Genomic DNA, 19,038 nt, shown 5'->3' on the forward strand with positions numbered 1-19,038 from the left:
ACACTACATACTAAACAACAAAACAAAACTGGTTGCTAAGATTGACCCTCTTAAATATCTCTTGTCAAAAGTTGCCCTCATGAGCAAAAATGCTAAATTGGTCATGTTATTAAGTGAGTTTGACATTGAATATGTAGACAGAAAAGAAATCAAGGGACATGTTATCGCAGACCAACTGGTTGACGCTCCACTTCCAAATGACCATCCTATCCTTAAAGAACTGCCAGATGAATTCATAATGATTGTCACCACATCCTCCACATGGCAATTGTACTTTGATGGCTCTTGCACCCAAAATGGATCGTGGGTAGGAATACTATTGATCACACCTCAAGGAGATTGCATCCCAAAGTAATACAAGATAGCTTTTGCATGTACCAACAACATCGCAAAATATGAGGCACACATTACTGGACTATGCTTAGCTATTGAGTGGAAGATAAGGGAATTACAAGTCTATGGTGATTCCCAACTTGTCATAAAACAAGTCAATGACGAATACCAAACAAAAGATGACAAACTTCTCCCCTATCGTAGCATGGTTGAAGATCTTAAGAAGCACTTCACAACAATAAAGTTTGATCAAGTCACGCAAACAAACAATAGAGCTACATATGCAATGGCCACCATTGGCACCCTCCTTCAGATGCCAGCACATAGTCAGAAGTGTGAGTTCTTGCTTGAGAAATTATTCATACCAGCATATGATCTACTAGAATCCAAAATGGTGTGTGTACTCATTGGTCCCGAATCCCCTTGGTACCAAGAGACCTTCGCTTTCCTAAAAGATAACACCATTCCCCCACACCTTACCAAAACCCAACAACAAACCTTCATCCGCTGATGTGCTCATTACACTATCCTTGGAGACACCTTATTCAAAAGGCATTTTGATGGGTCCCTCCTAAGGTGTTTAGATAAACAAGAGGTTGAATGGGCACTATGTGAAGTGCATGAAGGCATCTGTGGGGCACACTCAAGTGAGATCACCTTGGCTAAAAATATTTTGAGAATAGGATATTACTAGCCTAAAATGGAAGTAGATGCATATAACTATGTGAAGAAATACATCCCTTGCCAACAACATGGCGACAAGATCCATGTGCCATCATAAGAATTGCAGTCATTCATTACACCCTGACCCTTCTCACAGTGGGGGCTTGATATCATTGGGGAAATCCACCCTACATCCTCCAATGGGCATAAATTAATTTTCACTGCTACCGATTATTTCACCAAGTGGGTAGAGGCCATCCCTCTTACTTTCACCACTAGTAAGAAGATATCCAAATTCATCTGGAACTACTTGATCTGTTGATATGGGATCCCAAAAGTTATCATTATAGATAATGGTAGACAATTCAAAAACTAGGATGTTAAAGAACTCTGCCTGAAATTCGACATCCAACATCACTTCTCCACCCCATATTACCCATAAGGTAATGGTCAAGTTGAGGCTTCTAAGAAAACCCTAATCAAAATCCTCAAAAAGACAGTCAATGAAGCTGGTTGTGATTGGCACCTACAACTCCACCCTTCTTTGTGGGCTTACCACACTTCCATTTGCACACCCACAGGCACCACCCCCTATTCCCTTGTCTTTGGTTCTGAAATCATCCTCCCGCTTGAGATTGAGATACCCTCTCTAAGGGTGTCACTGCAGAATATCCTACCAGATGAAGAATACAGAATTGCCAGACTACAAGAGCTAGAATTGTTAGATGAAAGGTGCCTCAAGGCCTTGAACCATCTCTGGGTATATCAAAATTTCCTACGCATGAGTTACCACAAGAAGGTCAGAACCCAGGAATTTGAAATTGGTGATCTTGTCCTCATGGAGAATCAGAAAAACCTTCAAGAAAGAGAAAAGAAAGGCAAGTTCGAGCCTAATTGGCTTGGACCATATGTAATCACAACAAAATATGGATCAGGGGCCTATCAGTTGGCTACTCCTAAAGGAGATCCTTTGAATGATCCAATGAATATCATGCACCTAAAAAGATTCTATGCCTAGTCCTCAGAAAGTCATCCATTGTCAAAAAATAAAAATAAAAAAATCATGAAAAATACATAAAAATGAGAAAAAGATTCTGAAAAAAGACCGCAACTTTGGTGAAAACCTGGTAAACAGGCACCTTGTGACACCAAAAAAAAAATAGAAAAAACAAAACATTCGTCCATCAGTAAAAACCACTTTGTGGCGCAATGGGCAAGTACCTTGGTGAAAACATCCATGCAGGTGTCAAGGTAAATAATATAGATCCATTGTCTATCAGGTTGGTACTCCATCATCCTCATTATCCAATTCGCCCATCGTGACATCCCCCCCCCCCCCCTCTCCCACCTTGGAATAAATCATGCGTATGATGATAAGTCTTACCCTAGATCATGAATAAAAAGTGTCCCATCAAACTGAGTTTGTGTGCCTCTATGTAAGATTCATGAAGTCTTGAGAACAGTCCTAAGTTCATAAGTTAATCTTCAAGGTCATCTGATCACTTGCCTAATCCAAAAATCCACCCACTCTATCCTTTGCCCTAGGGATGAATCCTTCCCTCACCTAGTAATTTAATCCTCCATCCTAATCCTACTCTTGGCAAGAGGTGTTAGTAGGTCATGAAGGAGTGACTTGTTTGATTTCTTGGATTTTTAATTTAGACTTGCATCTTTTGCCCTATGACTGCACCTATCGACGACTACCCACATTTTCCATATCCAGGTATGTTTACAATAGATGCATACTGGGGCATATTTTCATAGCATGGCATTTTTTGGATCTCTCTTGTATGAACTGGTGACCTGGTACTAGTGTTTATCAACACTTACTTTCTCAGGTACAAGAGATATCGGTGTGTTTGAGGGTTTTCTTGCATGCACCCACAACTTTGTATTAGTGTTCCTCAACACTTGCATAACTGTGTGTAAGGAATTCTCATTTGACTGTGAGTCAGTCCATGCCTTGGGTTTCTCATGGGATCTTGATTTCTATAATCAGTGGTGCAGGTTACCTAGGGCAATATCAAACTAGATTGACTCTCCACATTTTTGTGCACAACTCTCACCATCATTCCATCAAGTCCTGATCTAATAACCCCATGGAGTCCTCAATTCCCCTCCTCCCCCTACTATTCCATATTCTTCTATTTTCTATCTAAGTTCATTGTATTACTACTGGCATATTCCCTCTTTGAATTATGCATTCATTTCATCCACCTAGGTGGCATTGTTCATATAGATTTCATTGTCTATCCATCTAGGTGGCATTACCTATTCATTTCATTACATTACTCATTTAGATTCTCATAGATTGCATTTAGATTTCATTACATACGTCATTTAAGTTGCATTATCAATTCATAGTAGATGACATTAATGCATTCATTTAGATTACATTACATTACACATATATTTCATCATTCATTTATATGACATCATTTGCATAGCATTGATGATTTACATCGCAATAGCTGTATAAGTGACATTACATTCATTCCTCATATAGATTGCACCTATGCTAATTAATCATTCATCATAAATCATTTACATCTACATCTACTATTGCATTACATATCCATCATACATCTGCACATACAACATATATACACATAAAAAACATGATCACTCATCCTACATCAATAAACATGTCAGCAGCATATCATAAGCATACATATATAAGTATCCACACTGCACCACAAACAGGTCAGCACAACATATCCATAATCATCATCTATGAATCACATCACAAAAAATAAATAAAGTCCATCATAATAAAATACACACATCATTCGCCGTTGCAAATCATATATATGCATATAAGCTCAAAAAGATGAATATCTCTGTCATAATACAATGATCACCACGAAGGTTCAAAATATGATACACAAGCCAAAATGGAGCTATCTCTCCCCTCCTGTGTCTCCAACCCCCTCCTCTACACCTCCTCCACCTGATCCTCCTCCTCCCCCTCCTCTAGGTGGCCTAAAACCCACTGATCCTGACTCTGTGTGGGTCGTTGACTCTATGTCTTGTGGGATCGCACACTCTTAGTGTACGAGGCTGCTCATTGTGCCATGGGTACTACTCTATGGTATAGTCCCTGTAGTATCCTACCTCCCAAACTACCCTCTCTTCCCTATCCCTTTGCTGCATCATGTCAGAGTACATCTTCCCAAGCCTTACAAGAACCAACATCTGACGGGCCGCATCCCTCTCCCCCTGCAGTCGTGTCACATATGCCTCTACCCTTTGTTCTCAGCCCCATAGCTCCTCTAACTCGTCATCTTGCTGATGGAGAGCATCCTGTAAGGCCTTAATATCTATCCTTGTATGTCCTCCTCTAGCATCTGCTCAGATTCCTCCCTCTCCTCCCTGAGATCATCTACCTCTGTCCTTGTTGTATGGAGGCTCTCTATCAAATTTGCTATCTCTCACCACAATCACTACATCTCTGCCTCCATGCTCTCCCTCCCAGCTCTCTCTATCTATCTCTCATCCTCGAGGGAGTGAAGCCTCACCCGATTTGCATCTCTCACGCTATACTCTGTCAAGATCAGCCTGTGATACTCTTACCCTGTGCTCCACCTATGCCTCGGGAATATCCATGGGTACAACATCCTCTCCCTCAGCAACCCCTCCCTCAGCAGGCTCTCTTGCTGGTACTGCTCCTACCTCCTCCTCTCTGACCTTAGGATCCCTCCTCTATACCACCCTAACCATCCTCCGATGTCCACCAGCACCACGCTTTGCTCCAACCATGACTCTCTCACCTGGTCTGTCATCCTCCCTGCCAACTATCTGGTCTACCGCTTGCTGCAGCTCATCCTCCTCCAAAACCCTAGGAATGGTAAGACGTACTGGAAAGTGCCCCTCCCACCTTCTCCTATATTCCCCTATCATCCCCGAATCCTCTCCTTCCCCCAGTCGCTCATTCTAGACCAAGTATGACACTGTCTGAAAACTGGTCCTACCCTCCATTGGACTCACTGTCGGGCCCCAAGATCTCACCTCTCGTGTAATCCGAGGATATAATGGTATGTCTGCCACTATGTCGTGAACCTGCCTGAGTTGTCTCGCTACTCTATATGGTGCATAATAATCCATGATGTATACTAACCTGCCAAACATCTACATCTTCACTCCAGCCTAGTGTAGCTACCAATCCCCCCTCCATCTCTCACAACCCAAAAATGGCTGCCATGTAAACTGCATAAGCTCATCAAAGATACATCACCAAAACTATATAGATCCTATCTGGGTGTAATGTAGCAATCCCTTGTACCTATCTATATATGGTTGATGACCCTACCTATCCTGTACACCTAGTGGCCGAGTAACCGCAATATGCTCCCAAGCCTAGATATGGAGAAGTGTCACTCCCATAAACAAGCTAGCATACTCCCTATACACCACCAAATGTATATCATGATATAAGTGAGCCAACATCATGGCTCCCTAGGCATACTGTATGCCATCATGTACCATGAAATAAAGACACTGGCTCCATCCAACAGGAAATCCATGCGCTCTGAGATCCGGTATAATCCATCCACTCAAAAATTCATAAATCACCAGTACCACACGAGGAATATGCCGAATACCCATTGCCCTACCCAAATGCATTCTACTCATGTCCAGCATCGGTAGGGTCTCATACTTGCAAACCTCCTGAAGGTAAAAATTTGCTGCATCTAAATGGTACTCTGGGATGACACTGCGAACAAGGATCTTCAAGATCCTCCATACATAGAAGAGTCAATGTCGCCTTGCCAGTAGGTAGACGGAAGGTGTTATATCTACTGTCCCACCTCTCAACTAAAGTCATCATCATCGCATTATGAGCTCAAATCCTTGGTCAACTGCCCATAAAATGCAACCCTAGAGCAGCTAAGATCTCCAACTCATTCGACCGCAACCATCGATATAATCTCAAGGTAGCAGGCCAATGCTCCCTCGATGCCAGTGGCCCCAACTCAGCCTGCATCCAACAGTCCAATTCATCATTCCACATCCTTGACTCCTATTGTACCCTTAGGTACACCCATACCTTCAACCAATCCCAAAAATTCTAAACCTATTTCTAATTTTTTTCTTTTCCCAGTGCACATGCTGATTCCCTCCACGCTCGCACCAAAACCATGGCACTCATGCCATTTTGTAGGCGTAGGCACTAGCAGACACCCCTAACCTATCCTAACCCTAACCTTAAAGCTCCTCCATTGCAAGCGCTCGTGCAGTAGCATGAGCGCCTGCGCAATACCTTGAGTGCCCGCACAGTTGTGCGAGCGCACACGCTAAACACCAGTAAATCCCCAAAACCCCCTTTCTTTATGCCTTTTGCCTGCGAGTACTCACGCTACCCTATAGGCCCGCGCATTGAAACGATGATCAGTGCATCCACCTCACCTAAATATGGCCCTAAACTAAGCCCTAATTCTACCCTAAACCTAAAAATCCACAAAGGAGGATAGTCCTAGGTACCAGTGCTCCGTAGCCTATGGGTCTCCGTATCATTGGATCCTCTCGGTGTGATGCTCATGTGTGGGAATACGATCCATCTATCCTTCTCTCCTTCTAGGCTTTGATTGGCTCCAAGGCTTGTGTGTAACAATGACTCCTCATTGGGCCCTTTGTGGCTTATATGGACCCCCTTGAGGGCCGATTCTCTTCGTGGCCTCCCTCCTTCTATTTCCTCTTCTAGTTTTTCTTCATTTGCTTCCTCTTTCTTTTTCAATTATCTCCTCCACCCTAATTCTTCCTTCTTCATTTCAAGAATTTTTTGTCAATTTTCTACAAAAAACTCCGAAAAAAATTCTCGAGGGGGCATACACCACCCACGCTTTATGCTGGGCATATATTTCTTTTTACTTCTATCTTTCAGCCATCGCCAAATTTGCCACTGCATAAAAGAGGGGCAAAATGTAGACACTTAAAAAAAATATTTTTTATTTTAAGTTCTTTGCATAATTAATTTATTATTGTGCCAATTCCTATTCCTCAATATTAATTAAATATTATTAATGTTGTTACTACAGTTTGTTGATTGATTTATATAAATCAATCCACCTTTATTCTTCTAAAAATCCCTAATATTAAGTCTTCTCAAATTCCTCCTTGTAATTAATTAATTTCAATTAGTTAATTAATCTAGGTGATTCCTACAAATCACCTTTTTCCTAATCCATCATTAACCTAATGAATTCTTCTAGAATCTCCCTAAACTCACTTAGCATTATTCTTGTAATTTTTAATTCCCCCCACTTATTCTCTCTCCTAGTCAAAATCCTCCTACAAATCTTGTCTACCCGAATCCCACCTAATCATTCTTCTAACCCCTCTCCTAATGAGTTGCTAGTGGCTAATCATCATAATTAGCCACAAGTCAACTCTTTGTCCCTTCCATCCAACCACCTTCCTTAAATGCTCTTTTCCTAGGTGAATGTGAGATTTTCAAAATCTCACATTTCTCTAGGCATCCCATCCTCCAAGGAATTTTTAATTCCTCCTTATTCTTCCAATCCCCATGAACATCCTTTTTGAAGAATTTTTAATTCTTCATCCCCATCCCTCAAGGAATATTTTATTCCTTGTTCTTCCCTAGGCACATTGGGAAGTCTTCCCAATGAGCCTTGAGGAGTGTGGGGAGAAGAAATGCCTTTAAGGCATATCTCTTGGTCTCCACAGTTGTCTTGCCATCTCCTCTTGGGCCTTGTGTGGGCTCACAAGAGATCTTGACCCTCCATTTCTCCTCTTCTCCTCCTATAAATTGAGGACTCCATCCCCTTATATCTCATCTCCAATTTTAGTAAATCCATGCTGCTATTTTGTGCCCAGGAAATCATCCTCATACCCTTACTAAACTAAAATTTGCACTCATCCATACTTAGCCATTTCATCCTTTGATCATTAATCCATCCTTCCTCATCCATCCATCCTATATAATTTGTGCACAATATTGGAGAGTCAACCACATCATTCCCATTAGACCGATCATATCAAGCTAGGAAGAGGTGAGTTCTTGGCTTCAACAAGAGTTTGAATTGGAGGAACAAGAGAACTCTCTTGGCAAGGTATAAAGGTTGTTTTCATATTTTGTTATTTGGTTGTTTTATGTCTTTTTGTTCATTGATTCAATCTAACCTTGCAACCAAGAGTTTTCCCTTGGTTCAATACCTTATGACACCATGATATGGAAGACCATGATGCCCTTATTGCAATAGGATCCAAAGACCATGATAAATGAAAACAATTATAACACACAAAAGAAACAAATAAGCATGGACAACAAACCAAAAGAAAACCAAAATTTTTCCCCTAGAGACAAGTTGTAAACCAATTTTGATTGATTGATAAGGATGATAGAAAAGTTAATGATAAGAAAAATGCATACCCCAAGGATTGGGAAGGATACATCCCATGATAATGATTGGATTATAGATGATAAATAGATTATCAGTTGATTTAGATTAACTTTGATGGATTTCTTAAGAATAATGGGCTAGATTGCAAGATTGGATTGCATGAATTAGGATTTATTACATTTGGTTGGACTAATTTCAGATTTCTGGATTATAGGGATGAAACATGGATAATGTATTAGATATGATGGAAAGAGGATAAATAGATGGGACTTAATGGTGGTTAAAGGAGAATAAAGGGACATGATATTATAGAATTTAATGGAGGATATTATTGTTAAGATATAAGAATGTATGGGAACTAATGATAAGGGAGAACCAAGGATTCATAAAATGATGGATTAGATGGAGAGATTGCTTGTATAGGAGAAGGATGTATTGAGTGTATGGATAGTGATAGGATATAGAGGACTAAAGGATGAAGGATAGGTGAATGGAAATCCAAGGAATATGTTGCAAAGGAGTGCAATGCCCCACAATAGAGGTAATGGAATGAAAAATGGAAGGATGGTGGGTAAATATGTATGAGATGGAAGGTTAGCATGTAATATATTTGGATGATAGAGGAATTATGGCTTGTATTGTCCAAAGAATGCATGGATATTATTTTGCCTCTAGGTTGATCAAAATGATATGTAGGATGGATTTGGATAAGATGATGGATAGGATAGTCAAGATCAAAGATATGAAAGGGGGATGGAGTTACATAGGATATTGGATGAAGAATAAGGGATATAGGGAATGTGGACAATAGGATGGCATGGATGAAGCTTGCCCCCAAGTGTAGAGTTCAATAGGATGGGGGATTCCATATGACACTTTTTACCAATTTTTCATCATCGTACTTACCCAAGGCACCATAAGAAGTATTTTTCACGATTGGATGGATTTTTTCTCTTTATTTTTGTTATCTTCTTTCTTTCTTCTTTTTTTTGGGGGGGGAAATTTTTGGATGGATAGGGATGAGCATAAGGATATAGACAAGTTGACTTGGAAGATAATGGATAGGTGATAGGGGATGGAGGAAGGACTCAATTCAAATCCAAATTTAAAATTTAATGTAATTAAAAAAAAAAGAAAGAAAAGTAATAAATACACATGCATAAGAGAACATCAAATTTATGTGGAAAATCCAAGAAGGGAAAAACCACAGTGAGAATTAACTCACACTATATAAATAATATTATATAATTTTTTGGAGGGCTCACTACAAATCTCAGTACTCCCAGAAGGACTTGCAAATTGAGGGTTGGTTTCTTGGAGTAAGATACAAAGGACTTGCAAGGGAGGCACACTATCTTTGAGGAAAATACATGAATATCTGAGTTACAATGGATAAGCCTTCAACAACATTGAAAATAATCTCCTCTAAATGTAGTTGCTCTTGAATAACTATCTTAAGTAACCATTAGGCAACTTAGCTCCAATAATTCCACCACGTGCACTTACAGCTTCACATTTACATCTTCCACATTTTACTTCAATCCAACCAACTTGCAATTTATTTGGTCTTCTTTATATACCATTTAGAACTTCTCAAAACATTAATTAGTTGGGCTAGCATAGGGAACAAAAGAGAAATCCCACAATGTCAACCAAACAACATAATTATGGTGAAAGTGGTCATATTGAGGAGATAGAGAGGACTTATAAGCATCTTAATACATCATCAAATGTAGTCCCAACAAACACAAACTGGTTTTTATCCTCCAAGGTCAGTAACATGGTAACATCTAGGTAGAATGTATAGCACATAACCAGTCGGCCCAAAAACACTTTTCCCAGATGAATTCATACAATCTGGATCCCCACATAATATATTAGGAACCAAATGCAGGCCAACACAAACTCCAACACTGGCATAGTACCTTAGAGATACAATTCAAGTAGGAGAACAAACCTTGTTAGCCATATAACAACAAATTACCCTAAAACCCAACATCAGAGCAAACATGACACCAAATAGACTATCTAGCATCATTCAACTTACATAGAGATGTTACATAAACTCTTAACAATATCCTCATACACTTCTTGCACACCATCAAAACAAAATTAGCTTGCAAAACCAAACTAATATAAGATTATTCATTACCAAAACACTGGTCAACATAGTCATAAGATAAACATTGATAAACACACTTCCAAAACATTTCATCATTTAAAATCCAAATTGAGACACTACATGTAAACATTATATGCATTTCCTCTAAGCCATAGCAAAAGGAACATCAAAGGAAATCAATGTGGAACATTCTCTTGACTAGTGCTAACCAATCAATACACTACCAACATATTGCCATCACCAAAAACATCAAATCTAACACAAGGGACTTAAAAATATAAGAGTGCAACATCCATAGAGAGTAGAAATTATATCCAAAACCACAAGAACATATCTGTGAATGTGGAAGAATGCAAAAAATTATTCGAGACCATCTTCAACACACTTCCTACAATTTTCACTATTCATCAACTTTTGGATACTAAAAGAGCATTTTCTCACATAGAAGCAACAAAGGATACACTAAAACAACTTGTAGTATGCACAAGATCATTTGGATAAGATCACTTCATCATAATGCTTCTAATCTTCATCTTAATATCATTTGATATCATATCTACAATTAATCATAAACATTATCATCTTTGTTCTCCAACATATCAATAGCATCACCACAACATATTGAGTGTAGACATCAATACCAAGAAGGTGGAAATCCACAACAAAGGACCTCTCTCATCAACATAAAATATCAATGATCACAAGTTTCAATAGAATATATTAGAAATAACAAACTGTAACAACATGTACTATTATTAGTAAACACAACATATCAAAGCCATTCGACAACATCATAAATGTACTAGTGATGATCTCCAATCTCTTCCTCAACACTAATCCAATAACCTCTCTATATTCTAAGAATCATAATACTGAGTATCACATGAAATAATATAACAATATCAAGCTCATCAATGACAATACCAAGTCATTAAGACAAAACCTTCCAACACATGGTACATTATCTTTTCCATCTCAAGTTGAAGGTACATCATCTTTCCCATATTAATTTAATTTTGAATAAATTTCAAATATTGAGGTAGGTTTATGTTGGAATTACATGAAGATTGCATTAATGAAGTATAAGTGTTGTCATTGATGTCAATAGTAACTAGTAATAGAGTTGTATTGCAACTGGTAGTGATGCAGTAATGCAACCGGTAGTAGAGAAGTGAAGGAAACTAGTATTGGTATTTGAAGTAGAGTGATAAACCGGTAACCCTAACCTATTTATATGGTGAACCCTAACCGATGGATCTTGGTGAATAGGTTATGATGATCTATGATTGGATGATGATTAAAGATGGAGATGCCACATATGCATGATCCACGTGATGATTTTCAAAGTGGTTCTGGTGCGTAGAGATAACTGTTTTATCTTGGAAATGAGCAAATGCATAGCATGAAGTGAATAACGCATGATGAGTTACAAGATCCAATGTGCGGTGATCCAGGAGCAGTCGAAGTTGCCTTAAACAATGTGTAGCTGATTGCTATGTAATCCAACGGTCATGTTTGAACCGATATGTTTGTAAATTCTATGAGATCTTAGGTTTTGTGATGTGTTACCGACCTATTGTATTTGCTTTTAAGGCCGATGAGTTGTTTGTAATTTGTTGGCAATTTTGTTAAGTGTGGTAGTGTGATTGATTGCCAAACCAGAAGGAGTATCTGCATAATGTTTTGAAGGCAGATAAGAGTATAAAAGGATTTGATTAAGCAGAGTTGTGCTACTACTAGATCAACAAAGACCCTGTTGTTCTCTAACCATTACAACAGTTGAATCCCTTAACCGAGTAAGCTTTAACAGGCTTGGTGATTTATAAATCCTCTAACCAGGTGATCCATTAGCTTGGATTTGTAATCCTCTATCGAGGTTACTCCTAACAGGGTATTGTAGTCAATCCCTTAACCGGGTGGTCCTTAACCGGATCTGTTCCTAATAGGACATTTTTGTAAAGCTTCTAACAAGGCTTGGCTCATAACAAGGTGAACTTGAGAAGAGTTCAAAATACTTGTGGGTATTCATCCCCACCATGGTTTTTCCCATTTGGGTTTCCATGTCAAAAATCATTGTGTCAAGTGGTGAATGATTTTTTGGTTATATTTTGATAAGGTTGATATGATTAACTGGTAAAGCCACTTAGATATGATTACATGACCAGAAGTGATCTAAAATGAGTGATTACTGATGTTAGTAAAGTGGTTTAATTTTTTGGTTAAATGGTATGTGAGCTTTAGATCCATTCCACTATTATATTGATATTTTGGTCAACCAGTAAACTTGATAGTGTAGTTGTAGTTTTAGTACATAGTCTAAACTAGTTTTGCAAGTTGTTTATGAGTTGGGTTTAAGTTTGGTGAAAGTTTAGTTTGTTTTCTATCTACTAATTCAGCCCCCCCTCTCAGTAGTTGACTGGATCCTTATTGATTCATCATATCATCAATTGGTATCAGAGCATTTTAGGTCCTCTTGTGTTTAAGCCTAATAGCTTGAGGTAAAGATCTAGGAGAACATGATGAAGAAAGAAGGTCTGAAGTTCCATAGGAAAAAATACAGAATCTGGAGTGATAGGATGAAGATCTATATCAAAAGCTTAGGAAGTCAATATTAGGAACATGTTATTACTAAATATAACTTGCCTAGTGGGATTTTGTCAGATGATCAAAATAAGGAGCAACAAGAGAATAATCAAGCATTGGAGGCCATTATCAGTTCCTTATCCGATTAAGAGTATGTTGATGTCCATGGTTTGGAGAATGAGTTTGAAGTGTGGAATAAACTTGAGGATATCTATAGTGGTGATGAGCATGTGAAGATTTCCAAAGAGGAGAGTCTGAGAGGTAGATTTGATGATATGCAGATGGCTGAAGGAGAGAACATTCAACAGTATGGTCAGAGGATCAAGGAGATAGTCAGTGAGATCAAAAGTGTTGGTGGTATAGTGGAGGATACCACAATGGTTAGCAAGGTGTTGAGAACCCTTCTACTGGTCTACGCTATTTGAGTTGTAGTCATTCAAGAACTCAAGTCTATTGATAAATCAATTGTAACTCTTGACTCCATCATTGGTAAATTAACTGCATTTGAATTAAATGGTTTTGATGGAAGTGTTCAGAGATCGAAATATACATTTAGAGCTTTAGTTTCAAATCCACCGGTAAGAAAAAGCAGAGAAGCTAGTTACAGTAATGAGTCTAGATCCAACAGATTGGTTGATGATGAAGACAGTTTGATTGAGCTTGAAGAATTGTTGGCCAAGCGGTTACCCAGAGGTACTGGTAAATACACAGGTAAATTACCTTTGAAGTGTTTTGCATGTAACTGGATTGGACATATTGCTGCTAACTGTCCAAATAGAGATAATGAGCAAAAATGTGAGAAGTATAAGAAGTACAAAGGAAAAGGTAAAAGAGATTGTCTCATTACAGTGGATGGAGGAATTATAGATGAGGAATCTGAGGAAGATGCAAATGAGGATATTGTCTTTGTTTCCATTAAAGAAGAGACATAAGATCATAAGGCATTAGTCTCTCGCATGGATAGTTACGATGACTGGATTATAGACAGTGGTTGTTCACACCACATGATCGGTGAACGAAGTAAGTTTCTTACTTTGAAGGAATTTGATGGAGGTGTTGTGAGATTTGGAAATGACTCACCCTACATGGTAAAAGGAAAGGGAACCATCTCTTTGAATGAAAAAAGAAGTGCAAATGATGTCTACTGGGTTGAAGGACTGAAACACAATCTTTTGAGTGTTGCTCAACCCAATGACAAAGGTTATCCACTGGAATTCAAGAATGGAATGTGCAAAATATATGGAAGAAAAGGTCAACTAATTGCAACCGACAAGCAGACAAAAGGTAACTTGTTTCATTTAAGTTATAAACTCAACAATTGTTTAATTGAAAAAGTAGAAGATAGTATGCTTTGACATCGAAGATTCTATCATGTAAATTTTGATAACATTGTAAAAGTCAGTAAGTCCAAATGCCCTGTGTAAAAGTCTGGTTTGCCTCAGTTGGACAAACCGGTGAATGCCCTGTGTAAGGAATGTCAGTTAGGAAAGATGACATCCTCAACCTTTAAGAGAAAATCTTTCTCAGCAAAACATTTGCTAGATTTGGTTCATACCAACCTTTGTGGACCAATAAGGACTAGGAGTATTCAAGGTGATTGATATTTTATGATTTTTACTGATGATTGCTCAAGAATGATGTGGGTCACATTCTTGAAGGACAAAACATAAGCCTTTATCAAGTTTAAGGCATTCAGAGCCTTAGTTGAAAAAGAAAGTGGAAGAAAGCTTAAGTGCTTAAGAATTGATCAAGGTGGTGAATTTACTTTAGAGGAATTCACTAGATATTGTGAAGACAATGAAATTAAGAGGCAACTTTCTGCACCTAGGACACCACAACAGAATGGTATTGCAGAGAGGAACAACCTGTCAGTTGTTGAAGCTACAAGGACTATGCTAATACAAGGAGGTGTAGCTAAGACATTTTGGAGAGAAGCTGTCAACACAACTGTCTACACAATGAACCAGATACTGGTTAAAAAGGTAAGGATAAAACTCCTTATGAATACTGGTATGGTAGACCACCTAATGTCAATTATTTTAAGATTTTTGGTAGCATATGTTTTATCAAGAGAGGTGACTATGTTGGTAAGTTTTATGCTAAGAGTGATGAAGGCATATTTCTTGGTTACTCCACCAAGAGAAAAGCCTACAAGTGTTACAACAATCGGACAAAGAAGATCATTGAAAGTGCTAATGTCCAAGTGGATGAGTTTCCTAAAAATTTAGGAGAAATCAGTAAGGAGAAGGAGGAAGATGAACCTTACATTTTAGTTTTGGAACCAGAAGTTGGTGAAATGAATACTGTAGCACCAGCTCAGCCTGAATAGGTAGATTCTGTAGAAGATGGAGAAAGTGAAGAAGAAGAACCTAAAGACCATGATCATGTTATTCCAAGGTTTGTTAGACTCAATCATAATCTTGATCAGATTATTGGAGATAAATATGTTGGTGTGTTAATCAAAAGCAGAATAAGAGACAATTCTTGTATGATCTCCACTATTGAGCCTAGAACAACAAAGGAAGATTTTGGGGATGATCATTGGATAAAGGATACGGAAGAAGAACTTGATCAAATTGAGAAGAACAATACTTGGTCATTGGTACCTAGACCAGAGAACAAGAATGTAATAGGTACTAAATGGGTATTTAGGAATAAACTAAATGAAGATGTAGTGGTCAAAAATAAAGCCATACTGGTATGCAAAGGTTATGCACAAGAAGGTGAATACTATGGTGAGACATTTGCACCAGTTGGAAGATTGGAAGGTGTTAGGACTCTATTTGCATTTGCAGCATACAGAGGATTCAAAGTATATCAGATGGATGTGAAGTCAACATTTCTAAATGGAATATTGGAAGAGGAAGTCTATATTAAACATACAGATGGTTATGTTTTGACTAAAGCAAAGGATATGGTTTGCAAACTACACAAGGCACTATATGGTTTGAAGCAAGCACCTAGGGCATGGTATGAAAGACTGCATTCTCACTTGGTGAAGATAGGTTTTCAGAGAACTAGTGAAGACAACAATATATATCTCAAGACTAAAGGAGATAAGATACTGGTTAGTGAGGTATTTGTGGATGATATTATTTTTGGGGGCAATGATGACATGAGTGATGACTTTTCTAATGAGATGAAAAGTGATTTTGAGATGTCCCTAGTAGGAGAGATTATTTTTTTTATAGGTTTGCAAATTAAACAGATGAAGGAAGGTATTTTTATCACACAGTCCAAATATGTGAAAGAGGTATTGAAGACTTTTGGAATGAGAGACTGCAAACTAGTTGGAACACCAATGGTTACAGGTTATAAACTGTCTAAGGATGATTCTGCATCAGTGGATGAAAAGGACTATAGGTAAATGATAGGTAAACTACATTTGTTGTTCACAACAGACCGAATATTGGGCATGCAGTTGGATTAGTTGTTAGATTTCAGAAAAAGTCCTAAGGAGAAACACATGGTAGCAACTATAAGAATTTTTAGATATCTAAAAGGCACAATTAATTATGGATTATGGTATCCATATGTAGGTAGCTTTTATTTGAAAGTCTATATAGATGTAGACTAGGCAGGAAATGTTGATGACAGGAAGAGTACAATCGAAGGAGCATTCTCTATTGGAGGAAGGCTTGTATCTTGGAGCAGTAAGAAGAAAAGTTGCATATCACAATTAACTGTAGAAGTTGAATATGCTGCAGCGTACATGAACTGTACACAAGCAATCAGGATGAAACACATTTTGGAAGGTTTCAAGTTGAAGATTACAGAATCGGTAAGGATTTTCTGTGATAACACCATTGCAATAAACATTTCAAATAACCCAGTGTTGCATGCAAGAACCAAGCATATTGAGCTGAAGTATCATTTCTTGAGAGAGAAAGTGCAGAGTAAAGATGTGTCACTAGAGCATGTATCTACTAAGGAACAGTTAGCGGATATCTTTACTAAACCTCTGCCTAATGCTACTTTCGAGTATCTTAGAGGTTAGCTAGGGGTTGTACCCCTACATGAGGTCAATTAAACCGACGTGGAAGACATCAGTCTTGACTTATTGAAGATCTTAAAGCAGGATTGGTGTAGAGTGGAGCTATTCCACAAGGGGAGAAACAAGTTGCAGATTGGTGAAGCATGGAATGGTTAGCCAGCTGATATTGATAGTCACTTTGGCATTATTGTCAAAGGGGGAGAAGAACTAAATGATTGATAGGGAGAAGAACTATATATGATTGATAGCTAGTTACCAGCTTAAGACATGGAGACACAGTTAAAGGAGAGTACATGGAAAATGCAAACTAGGATTCCTATACCTGTGTATGTGCATTACTCTCAATCATCACAATCAAAAGGGTATTGATATTTGTATTGCCATCAATGTCAAAGAGGGAGTTTGTTGGCAGTGCATGAAGATTGCATTAATGAAGTATAAGTATTGTCATTGATGTCAATAGTAACCGGTAATGGAGTTGTATTGCAACCAGTATTGATGTAGTAATGGAACTAGTAGTAGAGAAGTGAAGGAAACTAGTATTGATATTTCAAGCAGAGTGATCAACCGGTAACCCTAACCTGTTGATATGTCGAACCCTAACCGATGGAGCTTATTGAATCGGTTATGATGATCTATGATTGAATGGTGATTAAAGATGGAGATGCCACGTATGCATGATGCATGTGATGAGTTTCAAAGTGGTTTTGGTGTGTAGAGATAACTGTTTTATCTTGGGAATGAGAAATGCATAGTATGAAGTTAATAACACGTGATGAGTTACAAGATCCAATGTGCAATGATCCAAGAGAGGTCAAAGTTGTCTTGAACAATGTGCAGTTGATTGCTATGTAATCCAATGGTCATGTTTGAACCGATATGTTTGTAATCTCTATGAGATCTTAGGTTTTGTGATGTGTTACCGACCTATTGTATTTGCTTTTAAGGTCAATGAGTTGTTTGTAATTTGTTGGCAATTTTGTTAAGTGTGGTAGTGTGATTGATTGCCGAACCAAAAGGAGTATCTATAGAATGTTTTGAAGGCAGATAGGAGCATAAAAGGATTTGATTAAGTAGAATAGTGATATTACTTGACCAACAAATAATTAAATCCGTTAACCGGGTAAGCTTTAATAGGCTTGGTGCTTTCTAAATCCTCTAACCAGGTGGTCCATTAGCTTGGATTTGAAATCCTCTATCGAGGTTACTCCTAACAGGGTATTGTAGTCAATCCCTTAACCGGGTGGTCCTTAACCAAATCTATTCCTAATAGGACATTTTTGTAAAGCTTCTAAAAAGGGTTGGCTCCTAATGGGACGAACTTAAGAAGAGTTCAAAATACTTATGGGTATTCATCCCCACCATGGTTTTTCCCATTTGGGTTTCCACGTCAAAAATCATTGTGCCAAGTGGTGAATGATTTTGTGGTTATGTTTTGATATGGTTGATATGATTAACTAGTAAAGCCACTTAGATATGATTAGATGACTGGAAGTAATCTGAAATGAGTTATTACTGATGTTAGTAAAGTGGTTTAATGTTTTGGTTAAATGGTATGTGAATTTCATATCTGTTACACTGTTATATTATTGATATTTGGTCAACCGGTAAACTTGACAGTGTAGTTGTAGTTTTGGTACAGAGTCTAAACCAGTTAGTTTTGCATGTTGTTTATGAGTTGGGTTTAAGTTTGGTGAAAGTTTAGTTTGTTTTCTATCTACTGATTCCCCCCCCCCCCCTCTCTCAATAGTTGATCGGATCCTTATTGATTCATCATATCATCAATTTACTATTGAGAACACTTCCTAGAATTTTGCATGGAAAGCTTAATATTTTTAATTGATACCAATGGGAATATTTAAAAATAAATTATTGATAAGACTCTATATATAATTATCAAAGATATTTGATTAAAATATGAAAATTATTTGTTATAAAGTTAAATAAAATTGAAAGATGTCAAATATTTGTTTTTTATTAAA

General features: G+C 38.0%; 1 protein-coding gene across 1 annotated transcript in view; it reads right to left on the reverse strand.

Moving 5' to 3' along the window:
- Nucleotides 1–5,851: 5,851 nt before the first annotated feature.
- The window catches only part of LOC131044373 (receptor-like protein 33), a 57,487-nt gene continuing 44,300 nt past the window's right edge, over nt 5,852–19,038 (reverse strand). Inside the window, exon 7 of the mRNA XM_059208949.1 lies at nt 5,852–5,974. Coding sequence (XP_059064932.1) covers nt 5,852–5,974 — 123 coding nt within the window. The remainder of the gene's footprint in view (nt 5,975–19,038) is intronic.

The sequence above is a fragment of the Cryptomeria japonica genome, chromosome 7 (assembly GCF_030272615.1).
Source record: "Cryptomeria japonica chromosome 7, Sugi_1.0, whole genome shotgun sequence".
NCBI lineage: Eukaryota > Viridiplantae > Streptophyta > Pinopsida > Cupressales > Cupressaceae > Cryptomeria > Cryptomeria japonica.